The following is a 21,895-nucleotide window of genomic DNA, read 5'->3' as shown; positions in this document are numbered from 1 at the left end:
TACTCTCGATCAGTACAGGAAGGCGATCTGCGCGGTCTGTGTCGCCCCTCGTAATATTTCGCACATTATGAGTCGCTCAAATAGATTCAGGTGACGGGAACGTCTGCTGCCCCCTGCGCTGCTTCAGGACCCCCGATCAGCGGGGGAGAGAATGAGGCCCTTTGTACCTGGTGTATGTACACAGCCACTCCAGCAGGGGGCAGCGTTCTCTCCATCCGACATGACACCTGGAAACATGAGCCTGAGTCCAGTCATTGAAATGTGATTGGCTCATAAACGTGGGGGGATTCCGCCTCAAACGCGGGGGGATTCCTCCACGGTCGAGGAGCGGGGGGATTCCTCCACGGTCGAGGAGCGGGGGGATTCCTCCACGGTCGAGGAGCGGGGGGGATTCCTCCACGGTCGCGGCGCGGGGGGGATTCCTCCACGGTCGCGGCGCGGGGGGGATTCCTCCACGGTCGCGGCGCGGGGGGGATTCCTCCACGGTCGCGGCGCGGGGGGGGATTCCTCCACGGTCGCGGCGCGGGGGGGGGATTCCTCCACGGTCGCGGCGCGGGGGGGATTCCTCCACGGTCGCGGCGCGGGGGGGATTCCTCCACGGTCGCGGCGCGGGGGGGATTCCTCCACGGTCGCGGCGCGGGGGGGATTCCTCCACGGTCGCGGCGCGGGGGGGATTCCTCCACGGTCGCGGCGCGGGGGGGATTCCTCCACGGTCGCGGCGCGGGGGGGATTCCTCCACGGTCGCGGCGCAGGGGGGATTCCTCCTCGGTCGCGGCGCGGGGGGATTCCTCCACGGTCGCGGCGCGGGGGGATTCCTCCTCGGTCGCAGCGCGGGGGGATTCCTCCTCGGTCGCGGCGCAGGGGGGATTCCTCCACGGTCGCGGCGCAGGGGGGATTCCTCCACGGTCGCGGCGCAGGGGGGATTCCTCCTCGGTCGCGGCGCAGGGGGGATTCCTCCTCGGTCGCGGCGCAGGGGGGATTCCTCCACGGTCGCGGCGCAGGGGGGATTCCTCCACGGTCGCGGCGCGGGGGGATTCCTCCACGGTCGCAGCGCGGGGGGATTCTTGCCCTGGTGAACACGCGCCCCATAGTAACACTTTATAAGTCCGGGTGACTTCATAAGGCACCTGTGGGTTATAAAGGCAGACAAGATGGCGGCCACACGACACCGTCCAGGACCGGCAGCGCGGCGGCCATTTTGGTCTAACATTTGAAATGTGAAAACGTATTAAATATATAGAAAAAAAAGTAGAAATAAAACGTTGTGCGCCTGCGGAGGCGGAAGATTAGTGACCGCTAAAAACACATCACATCTACAGAAATGTCTGGAGGGACGGGGGAGGGGCGGCGGAAGGACGGGGGAGGGGCGGCGGAAGGACGGGGGAGGGGCGGCGGAAGGACGGGGGAGGGGCAGCGGAAGGGGCGGCGGAAGGATGGGCGGCGCCGGTGTCCAGCAACACAGCACCAGCGCAAACAGGAATATCCTGCGTAAGGCGTCAGTGAGGGCGAGGCTCCGCGGAGCGGGGTAAGGTGCAGCAGCGCAGGCTCGTGGAGTGGCGGGGGCCGCGCTCATTTCCGGATCTGCAGGTTGTCCAATATGATCTTCTTGTGGCTGGGATCCACCACGCCGGCCTCCTCCAGGTCCTCCTCCACGATGTCACTGCAAGACACAAGGTGATGAGGTGAAGTGGGAAGAGACCACTGCAGAGCATCGCGCCAATCTGTGCACCGCGCATACCTGTGCGCCACAGAGCACCGCGCCTATCCGTGCGCCGCAGAGCACCGCGCCTATCCGTGCGCCGCAGAGCACCGCGCCTATCCGTGCGCCGCAGAGCACCGCGCCTATCCGTGCGCCGCAGAGCACCGCGCCTATCCGTGCGCCGCAGAGCACCACGCCTATCCGTGCGCCGCAGAGCACCACGCCTATCCGTGCGCCGCAGAGCACCACGCCTATCCGTGCGCCGCAGAGCACCACGCCTATCCGTGCGCCGCAGAGCACCACGCCTATCCGTGCGCCGCAGAGCACCACGCCTATCCGTGTGCCGCAGAGCACCACGCCTATCCATGTGCCGCAGAGCACCACGCCTATCTGTGTGCCGCAGAGCACCACGCCTATCTGTGCGACGCAGAGCATCACGCCTGTTTGTTGCAGAGCACCACGCCTATCCGTGTGCCGCAGAGCACCACGCCTATCTGTGTGCCGCAGAGCATCACGCCTGTTTGTCGCAGAGCACCACGCCTATCTGTGTGCCGCAGAGCATCACGCCTGTTTGTCGCAGAGCACCACGCCTATCTGTGCTCCGCAGAGCATCACGCCTATCTGTGCGCCGCAGAGCATCACGCCTGTTTGTCGCAGAGCACCACGCCTATCTGTGCTCCGCAGAGCATCACGCCTATCTGTGCGCCGCAGAGCATCACGCCTGTTTGTCGCAGAGCACCACGCCTATCTGTGCTCCGCAGAGCACCACGCCTATCTGTGCGCCGCAGAGCATCACGCCTATCTGTGCGCCGCAGAGCATCACGCCTATCTGTGCGCCGCAGAGCATCACGCCTATCTGTGCGCCGCAGAGCATCACGCCTATCTGTGCGCAGCAGAGCATCACGCCTATCTGTGCGCAGCAGAGCATCGCGCAGGAGGCTCGCTTCTATGGGTAGCTCTAACCTGCAGGATCTACTGGAGTCTGAGGGGAGAGAATATCCACCTCTTGCCTCATCACTGGCTCAGTCCCCCATGCTTTACACTGCAGCCTTTTCTATAGTCAGTGACTACTGTTGCATCTACATTGTCTATCAGAGACTGAATTCCATTTTTTTTCAGAAATCCCCTTTTTTCCATGCTTTACACTACAGCTCTGCTCAGGGACTTCAGCTCAGGTGCATTGTGTACTGGAGTCGGAGATGCCCTATACCCCACCTCACATCTGATTCAAGGCTCAACAGGTCTCTGCTGTCCTCCATGCTTTACACTGCTATGTATAAGCGCAGTGCCCCCTTTGGTGGTCCCCACTCTTCTGTGCCTTTGGGGTGTTGGGCTCGTGCTCCTCCGTACCTGAGGAACTCCAGGTCGTCCCAGCCATTGTGTATGAGCCCCTCCTCGTATCTCTCCAGCCCGATGCCCCGCAGCCACTCGCCCACGCTGGACCCCGGCAGCGAGTTGCGGCCCCCCTGGTACGCAGCCTGTAGGGAAGAAGATGGGAGAGTGATCGGGGAGGGAGGAGGCTGCACACCAATGGCGGCAGCGCCACCAAGTAATAGATGGGAAGCTGGTGACACTTGGAGGATGCGGTGCCGGTTGTCAGCCGGCCTTCTCGCTGGGCTCTCACCTCCTCAGCCAGGTCCTCCTGGATGCTCTCCCGGATGCAGTGCGGGGGGAAGACGAGCGGGCGGCTGAAGTCCATGCTGCGGGGGGGAAGCTCCATCTTGCTTTTCCCGGACAGGAGGTGCCGGCTCTGGGCTTCGGCTTTGCTCCCTGAATAGTCCACCTCACTCAGGGTGCGCGCCATCTGCAGCACGGAGCAGGAGCGGTCGTCCTGGTGCGCAGGGCCGCCACCGTGTGTCTCTGCTATATAGGAGGACTGTGGGGGCGGTATGGGGGGCCGGGACTGCGTTTTGGGGTGATACTTTGCATCGGGAGGATCACTGAAGGTGACGCCCACCCTGACTTTGCGCTGCTCGCCCTCCTCCAGCAGTCGGGGGTGCAGCTCGCCCGACGTCATGTAGAATGGATTATCCAGTATCTCAAAGTCGGCGGATTTTGGGAGCGGAGGAGGTGGGAAATCCGGGGGCGGCAGATTCAGGGTGCCCCCATCTTCATCGGAAGAAGTCTCCTCGCTCCGGGCGCTCTGCTGGAACGGACGCCGCTGTGCTGGGACCGTGATCTGGACTTTGTTCTTGGGGGCCGCAGAGGAAGTGGCGGTCGGCCCATCGGGGGGTAACAGCTGATGGGGGACCCCCTCCAGGACGTAGTATGCCGGGTTATTGAAGCTGTTCTTTGTGCCGAGCCCATCACCCTCCACCTGCGCCTCCATCTTACACCTGCAGAGGACAAAATGCAAAAAGGTCAAGCTCCGCTCCGGTACTACGCAAGCTGCAGCTTAAAGGGGCCGACAAAGGCCTTCTGCATTAGCAGCTCCTTTAAACATGACCCCCATCCTAAAGGGGTCCACGGTGGCCATTATTCTACACCATCATGTGCGCTGCTTTCGCTGTGTCTTATACCCCCATCACAGCCAAAGCTGCTGCAAAAATTGTGTTTTTACACCAAGTCTTGTACTCCACTCACATCAAAATCTGCAGAGACAGCCTCAGTCCAGACAGACAGAGGCAAGACCCCACAATGCAGCGCAGTCATTACTGTATTAAATTGACAAATGGGGGCACTACAACTCCCACAATCCCACAAGAATGTCGCCCCTCATTACTGCACTCACCGCGCCAGCGCCGGGTCCTCCTTGGTGGTGCCGGGCAGTACAGCCGGCGGGCGGCCGGTGGGGTGAGCCGGAACTTTCTCAGGTTCTTCAAACACCTTCCCAAGTGTGGGGGTTGGAGCCTCAGACAGCGGGGGCTTCCTGCTGGTGGAAGGAGGAAGAAACATTTACAGCTGGATGGAAGCGACCGAGATGAGGAGCGTGCGACGGGTGAGCAGGTGAGGGGGCACAGCGATGAAGGGGGGAGGGATGTGCAGGGGCGGGCAGAGTACATGGGGGAGGCAAGGGGCGCACGGGGGGGGGAGAGAGGAGCACGGCGCAGGGGGAACAGTGGAGGGGCGCACGGAGCGGGGGGAACAGTGGAGGGGCGCACGGAGCGGGGGGGAACAGTGGAGGGGCGCACGGAGCAGGGGGGGAACAGTGGAGGGGCGCACGGAGCGGGGGGGGGGAACAGTGGAGGGGCGCACGGAGCGGGGGGGGAACAGTGGAGGGGCGCACGGAGCGGGGGGGGACAGTGGAGGGGCGCACGGAGCGGGGGGAACAGTGGAGAGGCGCACGGCGCTGGGGGAACAGTAGAGGGGAGCACGGCGGGGGCATTACCTGCTGTACTCGTGGTTGGGACGGGACATGGACGGTGGTTTGCCTTTCATGGCTCCAGTCTCATCTTTGTCAATACTGATCCATTCTAGAGGAGGAGAGGAACGTCGGGTCATGTGACTGCGGCCCCCCGCCCCCTCAGAGGGCGTCATTTCTCATTCTTACCGTACAGGCGCTCTCTGGTCCCCATGCGCTCCGCGGGCACCCGCACTTTCATAGAGCCCCGGATGTTCCCGGTCTCCTCGCCCCGGTGAGACAAGTACGTCAGGAACTGCTGCGCGGTGCTGCCGATCATGGACTTCAGTGCAATCACACACTCGCCTGCGGAGATGGACGGGACACATGATCTACACGCGAGCCATGCGGGACACGCGACCTACAGGCGCGGCACATGAGGGACACGCGCGACACATGCGGGACAAGTGATCTACACGCGACCCATGCGACCTACACGTGGCACATGAGGGACACGTGACCTACACGTGGCACATGAGGGACACGTGACCTACACGCGGCACCTGCGGGACGCGTGACCTACACATGGCACATACGGGACACGTGACCTATACACGGCACACACAGGACATGGCTCACAGGTCGGCCGCCCCTCTGCCTGTATCGTACCCGTGTACCCGTCTGATTCTCCAGCACAGCAGATCTCAATGGATCCTCTGCAGATTTCTATAGACCGTGTGCCGTGCTCCTCGCTATCAGCAGCACCTCTGCTTTCTGTCAGTGACCAGCAGTATTCTGGGTCAGATTGAGAGAACCCTCCTGATCTGGACGCCCCTCCTGCCGCATACATCAATGTGCTGCGATACGTCGCTGGCACCGGAGGCCTCGTTACCAGCGGCTGTAAGGAGCGGTGCTCACCGTACGACTCGTAGCCGTCCATGGACTTCACGGTCAGCAGTAAGTGCTGGTCCTGCAGGTACTCGATCTCAGACAGGATGGGCCGCAGCTGTAAGAGCAGGACAAAGCCGAGAATGACGTCACCGCTGCGGCCAGTCAGGGCACAGCATAGCAGATAATGTGACCCCCTGGGGACAGCAAGGTGGCGCTGCAGTGATCTGCTGAACTAGAGGTCAGTGGTGTGATAGTCTGCAGAATAGATGACTATGTATCAGTAAGGAAGAAGAGAGAGCAGAGCGGGGTCGAGGGGGCAGAGCGGGGCCAGAGCCGGGCCGAGGGGGGGCAGAGCCGGGCCGGGGGGGGCAGAGCCGGGCCGGGGGGGGGGCAGAGCCGGGCCGGGGGGGGGCAGAGCCGGGCCGGGGGGGGGCAGAGCCGGGCCGGGGGGGGGGGGGGCAGAGCCGGGCCGGGGGGGGGGGGGGGGGGGGGCAGAGCCGGGCCGGGGGGGGGGGGGGCAGAGCCGGGCCGGGGGGGGGGGGGCAGAGCCGGGCAGGGGGGGGGCAGAGCCGGGCCGGGGGGGGGGGGGGCAGAGCCGGGCAGGGGGGGGGGCAGAGCCGGGCCGGGGGGGGGGGGGGCAGAGCCGGGCCGGGGGGGGGGGGCAGAGCAGGGCCGGGGGGGGGGCAGAGCAGGGCCGGGGGGGGCAGAGCAGGGCCGAGGGGGCAGAGGTGTATAATAATCTGCAGGATAGCATTATGTGTCTATCAGTAGGTAGAGGGGACAGTGCGATGCTCTGCAGACATGTGGGTCACTCACAGTTGGCAGTTGCCTCGATGACCACTGGACTTTCAGAAAGTTGATGTTATCGATGCTCTGACTGTCATTCTCACTGCTCTTCTTATACTCTGTAGGAAAACAAGAAAATTCAATAAAGAGGACTCCCCCAAAACCCGGGGGTGGAGCACATTCACACGGCAGCTTTGGTCTCCCACAAAACCCGGGGGTGGAGCACATTCACAGGCAGTTTTGGTCTCCCCTACTACCCGGGGATGGAGCACATTTACACGGCAGCTCCGGTCTTAGTACCCAGGGGTGAAGCACATTCACACGGCTGCTCCGGTCTCCCCTAGTACCCGATGGTGGAGCACATTCACACGGGAGCTGCGGACGTCATTCCCAGTATCCACTCACCTTCCAAACATCCGGAATAAAACTCGATGAAGAACTTGGTTCTGCTCGCCGTCTTCACTATGGCCTCAACGCTCTCAAACTCTATGTAGGCCTGATCCGATGGCTTCAAGAGACCTAGATATGAGACCAATTGTCAGCTCATAGGACCAGGGCAGACTAAGCAGAGCGCAGCAGCTCCTGTCTCCTCTAACACCTGGGGGTGGAGCACATTTACATGACAGCTCCTGTCTCCCCTAGTACCCAGGGGTGGAGCACATTTACATGGCAGCTCCTGTCTCCTCTAGTACCCAGGGGTGGAGCACATTTACACGGCAGCTCTGGTCTCCCCTAGTACCCGGGGGTGGAGCACATTTACATGGCAGCTCCTGTCTCCCCTAGTACCCAGGGGTGGAGCACATTTACATGGCAGCTCTGGTCTCCCCTAGCACCCGGGGGTGGAGCACATTTACATGGCAGCTCTGGTCTCCCCTAGCACCCGGGGGTGGAGCAAATTTACATGGCAGCTCCTGTCTCCTCTAGTACCCGGGGGTAGAGCACATTTACATGGCAGCTCTGGTCTCCCCTAGTACCCGGGGGTGGAGCACATTTACATGGCAGCTCTGGTCTCCCCTAGTACCCGGGGGTGGAGCACATTTACATGGCAGCTCCTGTCTCCTCTAGTACCCGGGGGTGGAGCACATTTACATGCCAGCTCCTGTCTCCTCTAGTACCCGGGGGTGGAGCACATTTACATGGCAGCTCCTGACTCCCCTAGTACCCGGGGGTAGAGCACATTTACATGGCAGCTCTGGTCTCCCCTAGTACCCGGGGGTGGAGCACATTTACATGGCAGCTCTGGTCTCCCCTAGTACCCGGGGGTGGAGCACATTTACATGGCAGCTCCTGTCTCCTCTAGTACTCGGGGGTGGGGCAGATTGCGCGAGCAGGATGTCACACCGCATTCCCATGTCCTGCAGCTCCAATTATATTGTCTCTTTATGAAAAACTTTATTTATAAACTTCCCACCTTTCTTAGAGACAAATTGTGATGTCACGCCGACCTCGAAGGATGCGTAGACCGGGGAATGATCGCTGGTCATGATGTCATCAGTGCACCCTGCAGAGAACCACCACAGATGACATCACAGGTTAACGCCCACCATGCCCCACCCACACGTCCTAATCCACGCTCACCATACGAGTTACATATCATGTGAGTTTCTGGGTGGGATTTCCACAGGATCCGGTCACACCAGGAAGGAACATTAGTCCTGACCTGAAACACAACCCAGAACAAGCTGCTGAATCCCCGGGTTATACCATCCTGATATTACAGCAGGCGAGGTACGAGGCACCGCACACCTCGCTGTATACATCAGTAGATACAAGACTCGGGAGGGGAACAAACATGGAGGCCGAGACTGATGCATCATACACCAAATGTGGACTGCGAGCAGAGAAAGGGGAAGAGCTGGAGAGGCGGGGGTTAACTACTCACCCCAGTGGGTTTGTGCTTGTGCCACACGTAAGTGTCCCTAGAGCCCCTCTCATAGCGATATGTGGGGGGGAACGTGATCTCCTCCTCACCTGCAACAGACAGAAACCAGAGATGCTGAAGACAGGATGATGGGGCCCGATGGGCCGGGAGGATAGTGTGACGGGCCGATGGGGAGGGAGGATAGTGCGACGGGTTGATGGAGAGGGAAGATAGTGTGACGGGCCAATGGGGAGGGAGGATAGTGTGACGGGCCAATGGGGAGGGAGGATAGTGTGACGGGCCAATGGGGAGGGAGGATAGTGTGACGGGCCAATGGGGAGGGAGGATAGTGTGACGGGCCAATGGGGAGGGAGGATAGTGTGACGGGCCAATGGGGAGGGAGGATAGTGTGACGGGCCAATGGGGAGGGAGGATAGTGTGACGGGCCAATGGGGAGGGAGGATAGTGTGACGGGCCAATGGGGGTGGGATAGTGTGACGGGCCAATGGGGGTGGGATAGTATGTGACGGACCGATGGGGAGGGAGAGAATGTGACATGCCGATGGGGAGGGAGAGAATGTGACATGCCGATGGAGGGGATAGAGAGATAGGCCGATGGGGGGGGAGAATAGTGTGATGGGCAGATGAGGGGGAGAATAGTGTGATGGGCCAATGGGGGGAGGGAATGTGACATGCTGATGGGGGGATAGTGTGATGGGCCGATGGGGAGGGAAGATAGTGTGATGGGCCGATGGGGAGGAGGGAGCGTGACATGCCGATGAGGGGATAGTGTGATGGGCCGATGGGGAGGAGGGAACGTGACATGCAGATGGAGGGGATAGAGAGATCGACCAATAAGGGGGGATAATGTGATGGCCCGATGGGGAGTAGGGAATGTGACTGACTGATAGAGGGGATAGAGAGAGAGGCTGATGGAGGGGGGAGGGATAGTGTGATGGGCCGATGGGGGGGGGGGGATAGTGTGATGGGGAGGGAGGATAGTGTGATGGGGAGGGAGGATAGTGTGATGGGCCGATGGGGAGGAGGGAACGTGACATGCCGATGGCGGGGATAGAGAGATAGGCCGATGGGGGGGGGGGGAATAGTGTGATGGGCCGATGGGGAGGGAACGTGACATGTCGATGGGCTGATGGAGAGGGAGGGAACATGACATGCTGATGTAGGGGATAGAGAGATAGGCCGATGGGGAGGGGGACAGTGTGATGGGCCGATAGGGAGGGGGACAGTGTGATGTGCTGATGGCAGGATAGCGTGATGATATATATAAGGTCAGTGAGGGGGCTCCGTGTGATGAGGGGGGTTACACTTGGGATTGGGTCTCACTGAATCGCAGGAAGATCTTGTTCTTCTCCTTCTCCAGGTTGAGTTGATCGACTTTCAGCAGCGGCTCAAACTCCTTCCGGCTGATAAAATTCAGGATTTCCTGTAATAAGACATAAACAAGAAGGAAAATGATGCAGCGCCCCCATAATACATATCACACAGGGACCCTCAGTCAGCACGGGCCCCCTGCGTATGACACATAGAGGTGCGGACCCCCGTGGGGTCAGGACACATCCCACAATGTAGATGTACGACACCTGCTGCTGCATGTCGGGGTCCGGCCTCACCTGTACGTCCATGTCCAGACGGTAGTTCAGGTCTCCGAACCAGAAGAGATGAGTGAAGCGGAGAGAGATGTCAAAGGAGTTCAGCTGCTTATCGCCCAGAGAGAGGAGCCGCAGGATGTCCAGGTAATTCTGATTACGTCTGAGAGACACCAGGCAACATGTGAGAGACCCAGGCAGGAGAGGATCGCCGCCCCCGCCCCCCTGGCAGGAGAAGGTCGCCGCCCCGCCCCCCCTGGCAGGAGAAGGTCGCCGCCCCCGCCCCCCCTGGCAGGAGAAGGTCGCCGCCCCGCCACCCCTGGCAGGAGAAGGTCGCCGCCCCCACCCCCCTGGCAGGAGAAGGTTGCCGCCCCCACCCCCCCTGGCAGGAGATGGTCGCCGCCCCCACCCCCCCTGGCAGGAGAAGGTCGCCGCCCCGCCCCCATGGCAGGTGAAGGTCGCCGCCCCCCCCTGGCAGGAGAAGGTCACCGCCCCGCCCGCCCTGGCAGGAGAAGGTCACCACCCCGCCCGCCCTGGCAGGAGAAGGTCGCCGCCCCCGCCCCCCCTGGCAGGAGAAGGTCACCGCCCCCGCCCCTCCTGGCAGGAGAAGGTCGCCGCCCCGCCCCCCCTGGCAGGAGAAGGTCGCCGCCCCGCCCCCCCTGGCAGGAGAAGGTCGCCGCCCCGCCCCCCCTGGCAGGAGAAGGTCGCCGCCTCGCCACCCCTGGCAGGAGAAGGTCGCCGCCCCCACCCCCCCTGGCAGGAGAAGGTCGCCGCCCCCACCCCCCCTGGCAGGAGAAGGTCGCCGCCCCCACCCCCCCTGGCAGGAGAAGGTCGCCGCCCCCACCCCCCCTGGCAGGAGAAGGTCGCCGCCCCCACCCCCCCTGGCAGGAGAAGGTCGCCGCCCCGCCCCCCCTGGCAGGAGAAGGTCGCCGCCCCAGCCCCGCCTGGCAGGAAAGGTCGCCGCCCCCGCCCCCCCTGGCAGGAGAAGGTCGCCGCCCCGCCCCCCCTGGCAGGAGAAGGTCGCCGCCCCAGCCCCGCCTGGCAGGAAAGGTCGCCGCCCCCGCCCCCCCTGGCAGGAGAAGGTTGCCGCCCCCGCCCCCCCTGGCAGGAGAAGGTCGCTGCCCCAGCCTCCCCTGGCAGGAGAAGGTAACCGCCCTTGCCTCCCCTGGCAGGAGAAGGTCGCTGCCCCCGTCTCCCCTGGCAGGAGAAGGTCGCCGCCTCCCCGGCAGGAGAAGGTAACCGCCCTTGCCTGCCCCCGGGAGAAGATTGTGCCCCTGCCTCCCCACCGGCAGGAAAAGGACACCGCCTCCCCCTGGCAGGAGAAGGCACCGCTCCCTACCCCCCCCAGCAGGAGACGGCCTCCCCCACCTCTCCTCACGAGACTTTTAGCGCCTGGAGAACTTACCTGGCGGTTTTCTCATTCCCTGAGGTCAGGTGACAATTCACAAAGCCAAATGAGGTCCCATTGAACATGAAGGAGATGCCCACTGCGCCTTTATTCCCTGTGTGGAGAAGAGGCCGTGTTACAGCTGCCATCTTGTTTCCCACCCCCCCCCCGATCGCCGTCCTCACCTAAGGTGTTGGCTATGCCAGTCTTGACGCTGGACGTGCTCACGTGAGTGATCCGGTTCTCGTGCTCCACGCGAACCAGGACGACGATCTTGATGTTCCACAAGGACTGCATGGCGACCTGCGGGACACGGCGGCAGAGTTATAATGGCGGTTACCTCACGGCGATGGGGGGGTCCTGTCCCGGCACGTACCGGCCGATAGTCCAGCTCGGTGCACTCTTTCAGCATCACCCTCAGGAAATCCACCCACTCCTTATCGCCTACAGAATTCTCCTGCGTTCCGAACACGTAGATGTCGTGGGGTATGGTGACCGCCATCTCATCCAGCGTCTTCCCCAATCCCTTGGAGCCCATCCAGGAGGTGATGTTCTTCTGGGGCGGGACACTTCCTTTGTAGAAGATGATATCACAAAGTTTTTACAGCAAGCAGTAATACGAGATCTGCCTTACCTCCTGCTCTGCTGACATCTAGTGGCCAATGTGAAAACTAGCAGATTTGCTACATTGTTCTCACCCATGTTCCAGGTCCCTATGAAGACGGAGATCATGTCCGGCTCGTCTTGGTTGGAGTGCTTGTTCTTCATTAACTGAAGCAATTGGCAGAAGGCTTCTCGTTTCTAAAGAAAAGCGAGGACATCGTGGTATCAGACGCGGCGTCCATTACGTTCTCTACATACTGTAATATTGCTCCAAACTACAACCCCCATTAGGCAGAAGGGAACTTTACTTATTCAGACTCCGGACATACTAGATGGACAATCCCTTTAAGTCATATTTGCATCCAGGTCATGTGATACAAAGCTTCGGACATGTGGACGTCTTACCCTGGCGCTGACGAATATGAAGTCTTTCCGTTGGGTCTTATCCTTCTCCTTCTCAAACACGATTCCAAGCTTGGACGGGACCCGCTGGGACTTGATCAGCTGCCGGACTACAAGGACGGAGGTAAAAGGGGCTTTAGTATGGCAGACCCCCGAGCGAACACAGTCACATCATGCCGGTCTAGAAGTTACTATATGATGTGATGGTCGTAGTAAGAGGCCACCAGGATGCCGGCCAAGGTGCCGAAGTAAAGACCGGCGGCCATGGAGGTTACTGTATGATGTGGTGGTCCTAGTAAGAGGCCACCAGGATGCCGGCCGAGGTGCAGAAGTAAAGACCGGCGGCCATGGAGGTTACTATATGATGTGATGGTCGTAGTAAGAGGCCACTAGGATGCCGGCCGAGGTGCCGAAGTAAAGACCGGCGGCCATGGAGGTTACTATATGACGTGATGGTCGTAGTAAGAGGCCACTAGGATGCCGGCCGAGGTGCCGAAGTAAAGACCGGCGGCCATGGAGGTTACTATATGATGTGGTGGTCCCAGAAAGAGGTCACCAGGCTGACGGCCAAGGTGCCGAAGTAAAGACCGGCAGCCATGGAGGTTACTATATGATGTGGTGGTCGTAGTAAGAGGCCACCAGGATGCCGGCCAAGGTGCCGAAGTAAAGACCGGCGGCCATGGAGGTTACTATATGATGTGGTGGTCCTAGTAAGAGGCCACCAGGATGTCAGCCGAGGTGCCGAAGTAAAGACCGGCGGCCATGGAGGTTACTATATGATGTGGTGGTCCTAGTAAGAGGCCACCAGGATGACGGCCAAGGTGCCGAAGTAAAGACAGGCAGCCATGGAGGTTACTATATGGTGTGGTGGTCGTAGTAAGAGGCCACCAGGATGCCGGCCAAGGTGCCGAAGTAAAGACCGGCGGCCATGGAGGTTACTATATGATGTGGTGGTCCCAGAAAGAGGTCACCAGGATGATGGCCAAGGTGCCGAAGTAAAGACCGGCAGCCATGGAGGTTACCGTATGATGTGGTGGTCCCAGAAAGAGGTCACCAGGATGACGGCCGAGGTGCTGAAGTAAAGACCGGCAGCCATGGAGGTTACCGTATGATGTGGTGGTCCCAGAAAGAGGTCACCAGGATGCCGGCCAAGGTGCCGAAGTAAAGACCGGCGGCCATGGAGGTTACTATATGATGTGGTGGTCCCAGAAAGAGGTCACCAGGATGATGGCCAAGGTGCCGAAGTAAAGACCGGCAGCCATGGAGGTTACCGTATGATGTGGTGGTCCCAGAAAGAGGTCACCAGGATGACGGCCAAGGTGCCGAAGTAAAGACCGGCGGCCATGGAGGTTACTATATGATGTGGTGGTCCTAGTAAGAGGCCACCAGGATGACGGCCAAGGTGCCGAAGTAAAGACCGGCAGCCATGGAGGTTACTGTATGATGTGGTGGTCCTAGTAAGAGGCCACCAGGATGACGGCCAAGGTGCCGAAGTAAAGACCGGCAGCCATGGAGGTTACTATATGATGTGGTGGTCCTAGTAAGAGGCCACCAGGATGACGGCCAAGGTGCCGAAGTAAAGACCGGCAGCCATGGAGGTTACTGTATGATGTGGTGGTCCTAGTAAGAGGCCACCAGGATGACGGCTGAGGTGCAGAGGTGAAGACCAGCGGCCATGAAGGACCAGACACCAGTCTGCGGCAGCGCAAATCGCAACGCTCATCCCGACTCCAGACCGGTCTCAGTTCTCTGACACTACTCACTTTTGTCGTGGGCGAAGGTGTTCCAGTCCTCCTGAGCCTCCTTCACCTTCTTCATGACCACCAGCTTCCCTCCGTCCACGTCCACGGTCAGCGTGTACTTCTGCGATTTCACGATCTTGGTGAGGTCCAGCATGTCGAGTTTCACCTGCAGGAAATAACAGTGACTTCAAGTTTGGGATCTGACAGCTCCACCAAATCCACGAGACCCTGAGAGTTATAACCTAAATGACACAAGCGTGGCCGAGATGAAAACTGCGGGGACCGGGTCCATGCGGGGCCCCAGGTGCAATACAGGAGGGGGCTGATGTGTGCTATATATCGCCACCTGTAGGCAGGAGGAGGGCACTGCGGGGTCTGCCTCACCTCAAAGGATTGCACAGGGATGATCTTGGCCTTTCTGGAAGACTGCGGCACGGGGGCCGACTGCGCTGAACTGCTCATGTCCTGCAATGCTTTCAGCGCCTGAAGAGAAAATACAGAACAAAGGCCGACAATCAGTGAGACAATAAGAGACAGAGCCAACAACCCCCATCATTCCTTCATGAACTGGACTACTCCCAGCGGATGAGGGTCCCTCTGGATAGGAATACTGTTAGATTTGGAGATGCCATTCCTCCCTGTGTGTGTTCCCCTCTCACTCCTTCATGACCCCCTCTCCTATGATCCACACCCCCTTCCCCTGACCCCCTCTCCATGACCCCCTCTCCCCCCTCCATGACCCCCTCTCCCTACTCAGCCACCACTCCCTCCCCATGTCGTGACCCCCTCTGCCTCCACCATGACTCCTCCTTCCTCCTCCACCGTGATCCCTCTCTCTCCTCCATGATCCCTTCCCCCTGCTCCATTACCCTCTCCCCTCCCTGATCCCCTCCTCCTCCTCCATTACTCCCACCCCGTCCTCCATGACCCCCTCTCCCTACTCAACCCCCACTCCCTCCTCCATGACTCATCCTTCCTCCACCATGACCCCCTCTCTCTCCTCCATGACCCCCTCTCCCTCCTCTTCCATGATCCCCACCCGCTCCTCCATGACTCACTCTCCCTACTCAACCCCCTCTCCCACTCCCGCGTGACCCCCACACACTCCCCCGTCTTGACCCTCATTTTCTCCACCATGACTCCTCTTACACTGTGATCCCTCTCCCTCTCCTCTATGACCCCATCCCCCTCCTCCATTACCCGCTCCCCTTCTTCCTTTCCTGTGCCCCCCTCCCTCCTCCAGTGTGACCCCCACCTTCTTCTCGATGCTGGACAGGAAGTCCTTGAGGACGGACAGCTTGAGGACCAGGCTCTCCAGCTCCTGCTCGCTGCTCTGGTTTGCAGCCTGATAACGAGAGAGAAGAAAGAGAAAATCCTGAAGACCCCAGGGATAAAATAAGCTTTTAAGACACTGCTCCTCCCGCACACGCAGAATAACACGGCACCACTAGAGCCAAGGGTGTGGTGGTCCCGAGCCCCCCACAACAGGCTCCGTCATCACATCCAGCCCCATCACATTCAACGTGTGTATATATATGTATGGCTGTGCACCACGGTCTCTCCTCCACCCCAGCCACTGTCCTCACACACAGCCCTATCACATTCAATGTGTATAAAATTATATCATAATATAAATATATATCCACACATACACAGTTGTGCTCAAAAGTTTACATACCCCGGAAGAATTTTTCCTTTCTTGGTTTCAGAAAACCTTTTCCTCCCCTCATGGTTATTGGTTGGGTGAAGTCATTTATTGTCAAACTCCTGTGTCTTCTCTTTTTAGATCTTAATGACAACCAAAAACATCCAAATGACCCTGATCAGAAGTTCACATACCCCAGCTCTTAATACCGTGTATTGCCCCCTCTAACATCAATGACAGCTTGAAGTCTTTTGTGGTAGTTGTGGATGAGGGTCTTTATTTTCTCAGATGGTAAAGCTGCCCATTCATCTTGGTAAAAAGCCTCCAGTTCCTGTAAATTCCTGGGCTATCTAGCATGAACTGCGCTCGAGATTTCCCCAGAGTGGCTCAATGATATTGAGGTCAGGAGACTGAGATGGCCACTCCACAACCTTCACTTTGTTCTGCTGTAGCCAATGACAGGTCGACTTGGCTTTGTGTTTTGAATCGTTGTCATGTTGGAACGTCCAAGTACGTCAAATGCGCAGCTTCCGGGAGGATGAGTGCACATTTTGCCTCTAGTATTTGCGGATGACATGCTGCATTCATCTTTCCTTCAACTTTTACCAAGTTTCCTGTGCCTTTGTAGCTCACACATCCCCAAAACATCAGCGATCCACCTCCATGCTTTACTGTAGGAATGGTGTTCCTTTCATCATAGGCCTTGTTGACCTCTCTCCAAATGTAACATTTATGGTTGTGGCCAAAAAGTTCAATTTTGGTCTCATCACTCCAAATTACCTTGTTCCAGAAGTTTTGAGGCTTGTCTCTGTGCTGTTTGGCGTATTGTAGGCGAGATACTTTGTAGCATTTGCGCAGTAATGACTTTCTTCTGGCGACTCGACCATGCAGCCCATTTTTCTTCAAGTGCCTCCTTATTGTGAATGGTGGACCCAGGGAACTATAGGCCGGTGAGTCTGACTTCTATACCAGGAAAGATCTTTGAACAAATTATTAAACATCATGTATGTAAGTACCTGGATAAGAATGAAGTGATTAACCAGAGTCAGCATGGGTTTGTAACTAACAAGTCATGTCAGACTAACTTAATTTCCTTCTATGACAGAATCACTGACTGGGTGGATCAGGGAAATGCTGTAGATATAGTATATCTTGACTTCAGCAAAGCATTTGACAAAGTATCTCACACCATCCTTATTGAAAAAATGACCAAGTATGCAATGGACCAGGCAACTGTTAGGTGGATTCATAACTGGCTTAGTGATCGGACTCAAAGAATGGTCGTAAATGGCTTCACATCCAGCTGGATGAATGTCTCAAGTGGGGTACCACAGGGCTCCGTCCTGGGACCTGTATTGTTCAACATCTTCATCAATGATTTAGATGAAGGAATTGAGGGTAAACTGATTAAATTTGCTGATGACACAAAGCTAGGAGGGATAGCTAATACTAGAGAAGAGAGAGAGAGGATTCAAAAAGACCTAAATAAACTGGAGCAGTGGGCAGCAACCAACAGAATGGTTTTTAACAGGGAAAAATGCAAAGTACTACATCTGGGCAATAAAAATGAAAACAGCATATACAGAATGGGAGGAATAGAGCTAAGCAACAGTACATGTGAAAAAGACTTAGGTATACTAATAGATCATAGACTGAACATGAGTCAACAGTGTGATGCAGCAGCAAAAAAGGCAAATACAATTCTGGGATGTATTAACAGAAACATACAGTCTAGATCACGTGAAGTCATTATCGGTCTTTACTCCTCTTTGGTCAGACCTCATCTGGAATACTGTGTACAGTTTTGGGCACCACATTTTAAAAAAGACATAGACAAACTGGAGCAAGTTCAGAGAAGAGCGACCAGAATGGTGACTGGTCTGCAAACCATGTCCTATGAGGAACGGTTGCAGGATTTGGGAATGTTTAGCTTGCAAAAAAGAAGACTGAGAGGAGACTTAATAGCTGTCTACAAATATGTCAAGGGCTGTCACATTGTAGAAGGATCATCATTATTCTCATTTGCACAAGGAAAGACTAGAAGCAATGGGATGAAACTGAATGGGAGGAGACACAGATTAGATTTTAGAAAAAACTTTTTGACAGTTAGGGTGATTAATGAGTGAAACAGGCGGCCACGAGAGGTGGTGAGTTCCCCTTCAATGGACGTCTTCAAACAGAGGCTGGACAGACATCTGTCTGAGATGATCTAGTGAATCCTGCTTTGAGCCGGGGGTTGGACCAGATGACCCAGGAGGTCCCCTCCAACTCTACCATTCTATGATTCTATGATTCTATGAATCTTGAAACAGCCACACCGCTAGTTTTCAGAGAGTCCTGAATTTCAGCTGATGTTATTTGTGAGTTTTTCTTTGCATCCCGAACAATTTTCCTGGCAGTTGTGGCCAAAATTTTTGTTGGTCTACCTGACCGTGGTTTGGTTTTTCCAGAGCCCCTGATTTTCCATTTGTTAATCACAGTTTGAACGCTGCTGACTGGCATTATCAATTCCTTGGATACTTTTTTGTGTCCCTTTCCTGTGTTATACAGTTCTACTACCTTTCCCCGTAGATCTGTTGACAATTCTTTTGCTTTGCCCATGACTCACAATCCAGAAACGTCAGTGGCTGGATGAAAGATGCAAGAGTCTGTCTGGATCCCAGAAACTCACTCAGCTTTTATGCACACACACTGATTACAAGCAAACAGGTCACAGGTGAGGATGTTACCTTTAGTAGCCATTCAACCCCATTTGTGTCAAATTCTGTGCATGTTATCAGGCCAAAATCACCAGGGTATGTGAACTTCTGATCAGGGTCATTCGGATGTTTTTGGTTGTCATTAAGATTTAAAAAGAGAAGACACAGTAGTTTGACAATAAATGGCTTCACCCAACCAATAACCATGAGGGGAGAAAAAGGTTTTTTTTATCATTCATATTCTCTGAAATAAGGCCAAGAAAGGAAAAATTCTGCCGGGGTATGTAAACTTTTGAGCACAACTGATATATATATATATATATAGATAGATACAGTACAGACCAAAAGTTTGGACACACCTTCTCATTTAAAGATTTTTCTGTATTTTCATGACTGTGAAAATTGTACATTCACACTGAAGGCATCAAAACTATGAATTAACACATGTGGAATTATATACTTAACAAAAAAGTGTGAAACAACTGAAAATATGTCTTATATTCTAGGTTCTTCAAAGTAGCCACCTTTTGCTTTGATGACTGCTTTGCACACTCATATATATATATATACACACAGTTGAGATCTTTGGTTCCAACCACCGTGTCTTTGTGCGACGCAGAAAAGGTGAACGGATGGACTCTACATGCCTGGTTCCCACCGTGAAGCATGGAGGAGGAGGTGTGATGGTGTGGGGGGGCTTTGCTGGTGACACTGTTGGGGATTTATTCAAAATTGAAGGCATACTGAACCAGCATGGCTACCACAGCATCTTGCAGCGGCATGCTATTCCATCCGGTTTGCGTTTAGTTGGACCATCATTTATTTTTCAACAGGACAATGACCCCAAACACCTCCAGGCTGTGTAAGGGCTATTTGACCAAGAGCAAGAGTGATGGGGTGCTACGCCAGATGACCTGGCCTCCACAGTCACCAGACCTGAACCCAATCGAGATGGTTTGGGGTGAGCTGGACCGCAGAGTGAAGGCAAAAGGGCCAACAAGTGCTAAGCATCTCTGGGAACTCCTTCAAGATGTACAATTTTCATAGTAATACAGAAAAATCTTTTAATGAGAAGGTGTGTCCAAACTTTGGTCTGTACTGTATGTATGTCTTTACGTATGTGTATGTCCGCGCACCACGGCCGCGCCTCCACCTTCCCACCTGCTGCACAATCTTGGCCACCATCGGTGAGCTCTGTTGGTCGAAAATCTTGGACAGAATTTCCAGCCCGGATAAAACTTTATCAACTTCCCTGAAAGCCAAAAAAAATAGAAGTGATGAATCAGATTATGGCTAAAACAGAAGAAGATAATCAGGGCAGGGTGCACAGAAAATCTGGGATGCCAGGTAAAAGATTGGAGGGGTTAGGCAGTGACACAATAGCAGGCCTGCAGGGGGCAGTGACGCTCCATAGACAAGAATGGGGACCGTCTTACCAGCAATGCTCCAGCATCATGTACTGAAAAGAAAAAACAATCTGCTCCTTGTCAGGACCCCCGACTGCTGTCAGTGAGTCAAGACCCCCCGACTGAATGGAAGCTCAAGTTACATCACCAGAATATCAGGGTTCAGACTGTAAACAACAGTAACAAATCCTCAGCTGTGAGAGTTTTTCCATTCACTGACAGCAGCATTAGCGCTTATTATAGTTATTTGCAGACGCCAGAAGCCGTATTGTAAAGTGAATAATAAGCACAAGCTATGAGGGTCCGGAGCGGGATGAAACCTCCTCGGTGGTCTGTATCGCCCTGTAGCCTGGTCTGGCCTGTACATTGTCTACTCTGTGAGCCACAATGGACCCTCAGCACAGACCCTTGGCCACAGCACAGATCCTTGGCACGGCGCCCGGTCACAGAGTCTATGCCATGGCACAGACCCTCGGCACAGCGCTGGGGCACAGACCCTCGACTAAGGCACAGACCCTCGGCCACGGCACAGACCCTCGGCCACGGCACAGACCCTCGGCCACGGCACAGACCCTCGGCCATGTCTTACCCGTGCAGCCGCTTGCAGGAGTGGACCAGCGTCTTGTTGAGGTGCGGCAGACTGGTGCCTCCAGATTTAACGGCTTCCAAGTCCAGGGCGTAGCTGCCCTTCAGGTAATCGTGAGACACGGTGCTGAGCCCGTTACTGGAGCTGTAAAGGATCAGAAGAGCGGCCATATTGGTTGTCACCCAGCTTTCCCAGAAGCAGATACACCAAATCCAGATATGAAGACACACTGACAGCAGCAGCGATCATCAGAGACCAGCAGCGATCATCAGAGACCAGCAGCGATCATCAGAGACCAGCAGCGATCATCAGCCACCTTCTTCCTGGCTTTCTTACCTCTCGGACGGACTGATGTCTCCACAGCTCGGCACCAAAGACCCTCCAGAAAAACTAGCAGAGGCCGACCGTGGCGGCAGCGGAGGCTTCTCATCCTCCCCATCTTAAACACATGATGAAAACAGACAAATCAGTTACAGGAAAATTCCTTTAATTGGCCGCATTGATATCCTGGATATCAGACTGCAGACCCAGAGCAAAGTAATCCAGGTGCTCTCCTCCCTGTACACTGACACACCGCCTGTGTGATCCCCTCCCTGCAGAGTCTGCCATGGACGCTCTCCTCCCTATACACCTGCTGTATGATCCCCTCCCTGCAGAGACTGCCATGGACACTCTCGTCCCTATACACCTGCTGTGTGATCTCCTCCCTGCAGAGCCTGCCATGGACGCTCTCCTCGCTATACACCACCTGTATGATCCCCTCCCTGCAGAGTCTGCCATGGACGCTCTCCTCCCTATACACCTGCTGTATGATCCCCTCCCTGCAGAGTCTGCCATGGACGCTCTCCTCCCTATACACCTGCTGTATGATCCCCTCCCTGCAGAGTCTGCCATGGACGCTCTCCTCCCTATACACCTGCTGTATGATCCCCTCCCTGCAGAGTCTGCCATGGACGCTCTCCTCCCTATACACCTGCTGTATGATCCCCTCCCTGCAGAGTCTGCCATGGACGCTCTCCTCCCTATACACCTGCTGTATGATCCCCTCCCTGCAGAGTCTGCCATGGACGCTCTCCTCCCTATACACCTGCTGTATGATCCCCTCCCTGCAGAGTCTGCCATGGACGCTCTCCTCCCTATACACCTGCTGTATGATCCCCTCCCTGCAGAGTCTGCCATGGACGCTCTCCTCCCTATACACCTGCTGTATGATCCCCTCCCTGCAGAGTCTGCCATGGACGCTCTCCTCCCTATACACCTGCTGTATGATCCCCTCCCTGCAGAGTCTGCCATGGACACTC

The 21,895-nt window shown here is 56.6% G+C and overlaps 1 protein-coding gene across 2 annotated transcripts in view; it reads right to left on the bottom strand.

The window, feature by feature from the left end:
• Positions 1 to 1,358: 1,358 nt before the first annotated feature.
• Positions 1,359 to 21,895, bottom strand: part of INPPL1 (inositol polyphosphate phosphatase like 1) — a 61,179-nt gene continuing 40,642 nt past the window's right edge. The window contains exons 4-28 of one of the 2 annotated variants that reach the window (XM_073661170.1): positions 20,931 to 21,033; positions 20,598 to 20,738; positions 19,764 to 19,854; positions 15,514 to 15,603; positions 14,643 to 14,741; positions 14,280 to 14,424; positions 12,520 to 12,626; positions 12,210 to 12,312; positions 11,888 to 12,084; positions 11,697 to 11,814; positions 11,530 to 11,626; positions 10,149 to 10,287; positions 9,862 to 9,961; positions 8,539 to 8,627; positions 8,235 to 8,316; positions 8,068 to 8,157; positions 7,062 to 7,175; positions 6,687 to 6,775; positions 5,898 to 5,985; positions 5,190 to 5,345; positions 5,028 to 5,112; positions 4,431 to 4,568; positions 3,324 to 4,035; positions 3,050 to 3,177; positions 1,359 to 1,660 (exon numbers count right to left, since the gene is read on the bottom strand). In XM_073661170.1, coding sequence (XP_073517271.1) covers positions 1,570 to 1,660; positions 3,050 to 3,177; positions 3,324 to 4,035; positions 4,431 to 4,568; positions 5,028 to 5,112; positions 5,190 to 5,345; positions 5,898 to 5,985; positions 6,687 to 6,775; positions 7,062 to 7,175; positions 8,068 to 8,157; positions 8,235 to 8,316; positions 8,539 to 8,627; positions 9,862 to 9,961; positions 10,149 to 10,287; positions 11,530 to 11,626; positions 11,697 to 11,814; positions 11,888 to 12,084; positions 12,210 to 12,312; positions 12,520 to 12,626; positions 14,280 to 14,424; positions 14,643 to 14,741; positions 15,514 to 15,603; positions 19,764 to 19,854; positions 20,598 to 20,738; positions 20,931 to 21,033 — 3,392 coding nt within the window. In that variant the 3' untranslated portion in view covers positions 1,359 to 1,569. Of the gene's footprint in view, positions 1,661 to 3,049; positions 3,178 to 3,323; positions 4,036 to 4,430; positions 4,572 to 5,027; positions 5,113 to 5,189; positions 5,346 to 5,897; positions 5,986 to 6,686; positions 6,776 to 7,061; positions 7,176 to 8,067; positions 8,158 to 8,234; positions 8,317 to 8,538; positions 8,628 to 9,861; positions 9,962 to 10,148; positions 10,288 to 11,529; positions 11,627 to 11,696; positions 11,815 to 11,887; positions 12,085 to 12,209; positions 12,313 to 12,519; positions 12,627 to 14,279; positions 14,425 to 14,642; positions 14,742 to 15,513; positions 15,604 to 19,763; positions 19,855 to 20,597; positions 20,739 to 20,930; positions 21,034 to 21,895 lie in introns of both variants that reach the window. The other variant, XM_073661169.1, reaches the window with a different exon arrangement.

Source organism: Phyllobates terribilis, unplaced genomic scaffold, assembly GCF_046119375.1.
Source record: "Phyllobates terribilis strain yellow unplaced genomic scaffold, ASM4611937v1 Scaffold_2__4_contigs__length_985480577, whole genome shotgun sequence".
Lineage (NCBI taxonomy): Eukaryota > Metazoa > Chordata > Amphibia > Anura > Dendrobatidae > Phyllobates > Phyllobates terribilis.
Note: the sequence above shows the minus strand (reverse complement) of the source record. Positions and strands in the feature narration are given on the sequence as shown.